At 45.9% G+C, this 8871-nt stretch overlaps 1 protein-coding gene across 2 annotated transcripts in view; it reads left to right on the plus strand.

The window, feature by feature from the left end:
* The window catches only part of Tmco5a (transmembrane and coiled-coil domains 5A), a 15312-nt gene extending 14284 nt beyond the window's left edge, over positions 1–1028 (plus strand). For both annotated transcript variants that reach the window (XM_021195230.1, XM_029537077.1), the window contains one exon: positions 830–1028. In XM_021195230.1, the coding sequence (XP_021050889.1) occupies positions 830–1028 (199 nt within the window). The remainder of the gene's footprint in view (positions 1–829) is intronic.
* The last annotated feature ends 7843 nt before the right edge of the window (positions 1029–8871 follow it).

Consider the following 8871-nt stretch of genomic DNA (forward strand, 5'->3'; position numbering starts at 1 on the left):
CTTCAATTCTATTCCATTGATCTACTTGTCTGTCACTGTGCCAGTACCATGCAGTTTTTATCACAATTGCTCTGTAGTACAGTTTAAGGTCAGGCATTTGAGACAAGGGTTCACTGTGTTGGTGTCCTACTCATGACCCTCCTGCCTCAGCTTCCCACGTGCTGCAGTTACAGGCCTGTGCACCACACTTTACTTCAGCACTGATTCTAGTCAAATAAAAGGTTGGCAAACAAGATCTTACTAAAATTAAGAAACTTTGTTCTCTGATACCTGAAAACCACGGGACCATGATAAAGGTGGAAGGGTATAGAACATTACACACGACGAAAAGGGATCTATACCCACAATATATAAAGAGTTCCTATAAGTCAACAAGAACAAACCATGTAATAGGTAAATGGGCAAGAGAAAGGAAACATGTGAGACCAACCAGCCTGGGAACAGATGTTCAGCTTCAGTATTCACTGAGGAAATGTGAAGTGAGGCCAGAAGAGTTTTTGTTTTATAACTGTTTGACCGACAGAATCTTAAGCACCTGGTAAGATGCTATTGGAGGAGATGTGGGCCTACAGAAATCCATACGTAGATACAACTAACTACTTTGGAAAATAATGGGCCAAAAATAAATAAATAAATGATAAGGGAATAAATGAAGTTCCATGGTGGGAAGTGGAAATAAAACAGGGGCGTGTGGAAAGAATGACTGAGTGGCGGGATCAGTTACGGGCTCACTGGAATGTGAAGGCGTCAGAGGAACTCAAGCCTGAGATTCTGTTCTGTTCCAAGTCTTCCGACCCGTGACTAACCATTTCTGTGGTTTCTCTTGCAGTGCTTGCCGTTCCCTCTTCTTCTCCGCGCTGTTTTTTATCAGATTGTTGGGGTACCTGATCTTCCACTTAAGTTTTATAAATCCCGACCTCCTGATCAACGCACTGCCCAAGATACTGAGCAGGGACATGTTGTGGAAGCTGAGATGCTTCCTCTTTCCATCTCTCACACTTGAGACAGAGGACATGTTACCCCACTGACCCCAAGCCATACCTGAGGGCAGCGGAAGGCTGGAGGGATGCAGGCTTGCAAACGGGAGATGGTAAAAATCTGTGGAGGGAAGAAGTACGCCTCAGTTTTGCCCTTGAGGTTGGCCTACGTAGTGACCATCTGTCTCAATGTCACTTTTCCAAGATTAACCTTGCCCAGTAAAGAACTCTGTCAATAAGTCTTTGCATGGATGGGTACAGTGAACAGTACACAGTGGAGAACAAGCCTCATCAGTTTTGGAATTCTATAGACACTCTGTAAAGTTAGAACTGACCAGAGAATTCCATCAATCTCCAAAATCTAATGACTGGGAACCCTGAAATGCACAAGATCCCCGCCTCCTTATAGCTGAACTTATATGAAAACCAAAAGTAGTGTCAACTATCCTGCCGTGTGTGTATCCATTAACAGGTTGGCCCACAGCGTCACATACATGTCACATTAAATACTCAGGAGACTAAGGCAGAAAAATCACGAGATCAAGACTAGAAGAGGCAATATAGGAGGATTTCCCTCCAAAATAATAATAATCAACAATGATAATAATAACCAAGATTTATGAGTATAAGATTATAATAGGCTGGAAGAAGCCTCAAAAATGTCATCAGGGTTACATTTCCATTACTTTCTCCTTGGTCATCCCCCGTTTTAGTTCAAGATGACTGTAACCAACATAAATTCCATACCACCCAATTAACAATCTCTGCAGAATGAAACAGTCTTTGCCAATAGCTCTAATAGCAGAGCCCAGAGAACACAGACTGGCCCATCTGATGTAAACCCCTTAACCCTACCTTACAATCCCTGTGGCCAACAGGACAGACTTTCCAAATGCTCAAGCCTGAGGCTTCTAATTCCTTGGTAGGACATGGGAGAGGTAAAAAAGGAGAAGAGGAGGAACAGGGAATTGGCTCAGTGGATAAGAGCATGTTTCTGTGGAAGAATAAGGACCTGAGTTCAAATCTCTGGCCCCCATGTTTAAAAAAAAAAAAAAAAAAAGTGCCAGCCATGCCTGTAAGCCCAATGCTAGAGAAGAAAGACAAGGAAATCCTCACTGGCCAAACTGCTCAGCCAAAAGAGCAGGCTTCAGATTCAAAGTGGCCCTGCCTGAAGGAAATAGGAAATTATTAAGGCAAGACATTGGATTCCCTTCGCTGTCCTCCACCAGTGCCTGTGCTCGAGGGCACACACACACACACACACACACACACACGGTGGTGGGGGGGGGGAGAAATAGTCAAGGGAACAGCACAGCCAGATCGCATACAGTGTGTTTCCCACAGAAAAGGAGTCTGTGTTTCCAGAAATGGGGAGAGGGATGTTTGACAAGCAAGGCAGACATCCCCTTAATCAACTCTAGCCATTAACCCCCTAAAGCTGGAGCCCTGGCTGCCTTCCCACAAACAAAATTTATAAGTCCTCAAGATTCTAGACTGAGATACTGGAAATTCCTACAGATCAGGATAAGACTTGTGTCGTTAATCAGAACCGCGATAAGCAAGGACTCTAAACTGCACACAACCGCTATAAACCACTTTTGAAGCTCAGAGCAGTCTACATATGGCTGCAGTCTTTTTTCCCAAAACTGCCAAAGCATGTAAGCGACTTATTTCAGGATAAGTTCTGGCCCCGCCCACCCACTCCCCCGCCCTGAAATGCTCCCCCCTTCCTACTGTCAGAACCCCTGTAGGCTCTGACATTCCTGGTAAGAGCGAGCTCAGTCCACTGCTATTGCTCCTTGAAACCACACGATGTCACTGTTGAGAAGTGAGCCCACACAAGGTGCAGGGATCATTTATTGAACAAATGAAGACGCGCTGGCTGGTAGAAAGCAATGCTACTGATCTATGAGCGGAGGAAAGAAATCAGGCAGGCCGGCTCTGGAAAGCTTAGAGGTGGTTCAAGACCCCATTCACTTGCGTGCTCTGCAAAGGCAGGTGAGTCCGTCCCTCAGGGCCCTGCACAGACAAGGAAGCAGCCTGCTCAGGGTCTCAATGCTGAGCTCAGGGCGCTCCCCTCCTGCCGTCCAAATCATTAGCACCAAGGTCAAGATTTTAGAATTAAGATAGATTCGAACTTTGACTTAACCAGGAAAACTTGTGGTGACTGAAGCCAGTCTGTTCTCTGGAGAGTTCCCTCTCTCCTGTAGTCAAGATTTCTTCCTTTTTAGGGCCCGTAGAACCCAAATCGTCTAGACAAGTCACCTAAGCAAGCCTCCGAGGTACACACCTGTCCTTCTGTCACTTTTCCACACTCCGCCCAAATGCCAACCCCTAGAGACAATTCAGCTGAATAAAAGACAGTTTTAAACCACTTATTTCTGTAATCGGACACAAGTTTAGTACCTAAACTGCCATTAGCTGGGCTGTTTAACCTCTACATATCTAAATTCCCAAAGAGTTGTTTCAGTTCCTGAGTTCCTGTTGCTCTTGTCTGAAGAAGGAAAAAGAACAGAAAGAGAGAGCTTTTGTTAAGCTAAGGGAGGCATAGCATCTGTCCTTGAGAGGAAGAAATATATACATGCAGTCATCTTGGGTCCTACGATAGAAAACAGGAAGTAATTCCCCATGATATGTAACCGGTGGTGGCATCAGATCTGTGGGTTAAGCTAGACCAGGAGTTCTCAAACTGCCGGTCAAGACCCCTTTGGGAATCAAACAACCTTTCCATGGCATTGCATAGCAGATATCCAGCATATCAAATATTTGTATTACAATTTATAACAATATAAAAATTACAGTTATGAAGTAGCAACAAAAAATTTTTCACCACAACATGAAGAACTATTAAAGAGTCGCAGCATTGGGAAGGTGGAGAGCGAGCACTATATGCCGATACAACCTGCCACTGTCAGTGACACCTTTGCGGAAGTATTAAAGGCAGAAGCCACTGGGCATCACAAACTGGGCTCCACAGGGCAGTGGAGGGTAAAGAAATTCAAAGTTGGGTGGGTAGAGAGTTGAGGGTGGTAGAGTGGCATACGGGAGCTTGGGGAGAGATATGATCAAGATACACTGTATGAATTGAAATTCACAAAGAATTAGAAATATTTTTTTAATCTAAGGCTGAGGAGGTGGCTCAGTAGTAAAATTCCTGCTGTAAAAAGCACAAGGAGCTGAGAGATCCATTTCTACCAGAGCAGCTGTGTGACATCCCTGTTACCCCAAGGCTGAGCAAACAGAGACAGGCAGATCCCAGAGACCTCGGGGCCAATCTGATGGTGACTGGGAGCTCTGGGTTCAGTGAGAGACTTTGTCTCAAGATGCAGAGTAGTAGGAAAAGCAATGTTAACATCAGCTTCTCGGCTCTTCACACACACACACACACACACACACACACGCAAGCACACATGCATGCACGCACACATGCACACACACCCAACCACAAGTCTTGGGTTAATATTTTCAATGGAACTAACTAAAACAGAAATACCAAACTCGTGCGGCAAATGTAGGCTGATCTCTGTGAGCTCAAGGTCAGCGAGTTTCCGGCTAGCCAGCAACAGAGCCTGCCTCACATGACGATGGCGACCTAACCTGTTGAATTGTGTGGAACTGTTCAGCTCTGTATAACTTTGGGTTGTATCCTCGTCCCGCATATCCCAAATGGTAAGACCCAACACAATGTCAAGTCCTGGAAGGCTCCCGATTCAGGCCTGTGTTACACACTATATTATTCCTCTCTCCTGAGCCTGGTAGTTTGCTCCCATTGGGTAGTCAGTGTTATATTCTGAATTCCCGTCTTGGCATACAGAAAGACAATGTGAAAGAACCCATAACAAGCATTCTGCCCTGGGTCAGAGGCGTCGACACCCTCTAACCTCAGAATCGGAAATGGAAAAGTACACATTGTAATTTCAGAACCACTTATGTAAAGAAAATTTTTTAAACATTTTTTTTCTCTCTCACGGATGGTTTTTACCACTGTATTTTCTCTGCTGGGGCTAAGTGGGATAATGCCGAGTAAACGGCTCAGTGCGTCTGAGGAGGACTCAAATCCGCGGCCCCAGCTTGGCATCTGTAGAATTGCCTTGGTCGTTGTTTGAAATAAAGATGAGCACTGAGGGCAGTGTTTGAGATCAGAATGCAGTAGCTGAAGATTAAAAAGCACAGATAGCTCCTCATATCGGAGGCATAGGAGCCCACTTAGGAGTAGTAGTAGTAATAATAGTAATAATAATAATATAAATAGAGGAGAGACATTTCCTCGCCAATGTAAACATTAGGAGATGAGTTGTTGATGTTCTGACTACAGCTACAACGTCCTTAAGGGACCTGGAATTCTAACTTTGTGAAGCAGAGACAGTCTGGAGTTAAAGCATCACAACTTTTAATATTCCTCTGATAAAGGGCAAAACAAACGTCACGTCCTGGATGCTTGCTGTGAAGTTGAAGCAGGGCTCATATGCAGCATAGGAAACGTGAGAGGCTCCCTGCAGTACGAGGAGAGAGCTGCTGCAGCTGGCAGCAGAGACCTAGAAACTGCCTTTCCAAATGGCGTCTCCATCACAGCAGACGGCTGGGCAGCATGGCGCCCTATTGCAGCAGGGAAGCCCTCCATTTGACCACAGTGCACATACTCTTCATGGACAGTAGAGGGCACTGTTCCTCGACACCTGGAAATCTCCAGGGCTCACTTGCTCCACTCTTCCCTAGAACGTCAAGAGTACAAGCAACAAAGTACCTAGCTACCAAGTTAGAGTTCCTCTAAGCCACAGACTGTGTGCCCTGGGTAGAGATTTACCCCCATGACCCTTGAATGAAAACTTGTCATTTTGATAATTCCCTGAATAGATATCGCTCCACAACTCCAGATACATCAAGATAAACAGAGGGCTAGATAGACCCAAAACTCTCTCACTTGGTGAAGACAAGGGAGACGAACACGCTGCTCAACCCCCTGAAGTAGTAACTCCTCTTTAAGGAAGCTACCCTGCTCTGCCCCGACACGTGGCACATCCTAACCTAGGCTTCTGCCCAGAACACCCACATCTCCTCTCAGATTATATTTCCCCCATGAGAAAGCAAAGTTTGGACACTGGAATGTCAGGACTCGCCTGTAATTTAAGTACATAAGAGGCAGAGGCAGGAGGATCGGGAGTTCAAGGTTAGCGTGGGCTACAGAGTGAGTTTAAGGCCAGCCTGGGCAACATGAGACCTTGTCTCAAGGGGGAAAAGTGGGGCAGTTTAAGATTAGGCGACCTGACTTCATTCATTCTGCATTCCTGCAGTCCCAGTATCTTCCATGACACCCAACCCCCTCACAGCAGATGTGACACTCGTGACCATGGCTGTGATTCATGGGCCACCAGTCATATTCCAGCCAATGTTCTGGGTGGTTGGTTTTGGTTTGGTTTTGGTTTTGGTTTTGGTTTTGGTTTTGGTTTTGGTTTGTTGTGTTGCACATCATTGAATTAAATGTGATCTTCCAAGGTCAATGTTACTATGCCCAAGTTATAAGTGAGCCTTTTGCTGAAAACAATGTTGATTACGAAGGTTTTGACTTGAAATTCTGGGATCCAGGTTTGGCGCTCACTCTACTGCTTGGCTCCCAAACTCAAGCTTGCTTCTGGAAATAGGTAGAGCTGATATCCAGCCAGGGAGAGATTGGGACATACCTCCAAGGAAAAGGGATGTTTTTTTACCTCTGTACAGGAAGATCCCAGCCTTGGCTGTGCTTACATATAACAGGAACCAAAGAGACTTGAGGACTGACTGTAGTCATAAAACTGGGGGGGAATCAGAGGCTTTTCTTTCTGGAACAATCCACCAGAGTTTAATTGTGGGGTGGAATAGAATGGTAGTGTTAAATTTTAAATTATTTTTTTCAACATTGTACAATTGGATATCATGCTTTAAAGAAAATCGAATCCAAATGATTGGACTTACATAATTTTGGGTATCACACAAAGTACACGATCTCTCTAAATGACCGCACAACACTGTCTCAGCTGCCTGAAAGTCCGGGGTCTGGAATCTGCATCTCGCATCAGTAGCCCACTAACCTTTTATCTCACCTGAGTTTAAAAAAAAAAAAAAAAAAAAAAACAGCCTTCTGGAGAGGGGAGCTTCACACTGTGTCCCTAAAATGTCCCTCCAGATCACCACAAAAGACTAAGATAACCTACAGGAATGTTCAGAAATACTAATATCTCTACATCTGTAGAGCCAGGCTAGGCATGAAAAAAAGAACCTTTTTTCAGTTTGAGGGAGACAAGGTCTCATATAGCACAGGCTAGTAGCAAAATCACTATTAGTAGCAAAATCACTATTAGTCGAGGATGGCTCTCTCTCTCTCTCTCTCTCTCTCTCTCTCTCTCTCTCTCTCTCTCTCTCTCTCTCTCTCTCTGAGACAGGGTTTCTCTGTGTAACTCTGGCTGTCCTGGAACTCACTATGTAGACCAGGCTATCCTCAGACTCAGGAGATTTCCCCCAGCTCTGTCTCCGGAGAGATCTATCACTTCAGCATCCCATTAAAGGGAGATGTGAAAACCTCTGTTTCCCTTTGAGTTTCCAGACTTCTTGGACTGGGCTTGCGTCGTGTTTTAAGTACTGGTAAAACCCTTTCCTCTAGGGGCTGGAGAGGCCTGCAAAGAAAGAAGCAATGCTGACCTGTGCTGTGTCAGATGCTAGATGGAGCCGCATAAGCCATGGCTCTTGTTCCTCCACTGCTTTGGTGCATCTACACACCAAACAATTGAAGGTACATGGGGGTGCATTGGTGCAAGAGGCTGAAGCAGGAGCATCATCAGGAGTTTGAGGACAGCCTTACTTCCCTGAGGGTTCCAGGCAAGCCTTGGCTACAGAGTGAGACCCTGTCTCAAAGAAAGAGTCTGGGGAGGACGGGGAGTGGGGGGGGGGGAGGCTGCTGCATATGAAAGGCCTCTATTTCTCAGCCCTGACTGGCATCCTGGACTTGAGCTACAGGCTGAAAAGCTGGTCCACAGTGTCCATTCTTCCTTCCTCTCCCTCCTCCTCTTCCTCCTCTTCCTCTCCCTCCTCTTCCTCCTCCTCCTCTCCCTCCTCCTCCTCCTCCTCCTCCTCCTTCTCCACTTCCTCTTCCTCCTCTGTCTCCTCCTTCTATTCTATGTGTCAGGAAAGATTCCATCTCACTTTCCCTCTCTAGTGGGATGAACCACACGGTTTGCTCAAATTCTTTTGGGTACTGAAATCATTTTACTTCTACTCCTTTCCACTGACTCACCCTAGACCCCTTAGGCAATAAAAGGTCAGAAGGTGGCCTGGGTGACAGTCAAACCCGTCATCCTCAACGGAAAAGCCCTGTGGACAATGCACAGGGTGCCTGTGATTTGCAGGGCATCTTATGCCCAGATACCCAGATGCATTGGTCCTCTTCTGCCGTCATCTTCCTGCAGTTCAGTCAGGCATTTTGTAGAGAAAGACAATCCTCGCGAGCCCGGCAGTACATAGCACTGCTGCAAAAACTTATTTTTATTACTAGGTGTCTCTGCAGTGACTCAGAAGACATGTAAGAAATAGATGAGAACACAGGAAAGGCAGATGATTCCTGTTATGCAACTTGAAGACGGCTGTACCCACTTCGTCCACACGGTGGCGCAAGCTCCCTAGAAATGGTCTCTGCAGAAAAGGCGCTGTTCTCATTAATCCTTAGGGGGAAAAGGCCTGTAGGTCTGTCCCTGTCCACAGCCCACTTCCGACTGCGGGAATCAGAACTCACTGGTTCAGTCTGTACTGATCCTGGGACTACAGAGTACCCTCACTAGAAGGTTGTGTGTGTGAAATTCTGAACCAGAGTCCAAAGCCTGTGAGAGATGAGGTAGCTTGCAGATCCTTCCAGAAATGCCATGTAAGG

This window comes from Mus pahari, chromosome 3 (assembly GCF_900095145.1).
Source record: "Mus pahari chromosome 3, PAHARI_EIJ_v1.1, whole genome shotgun sequence".
NCBI lineage: Eukaryota > Metazoa > Chordata > Mammalia > Rodentia > Muridae > Mus > Mus pahari.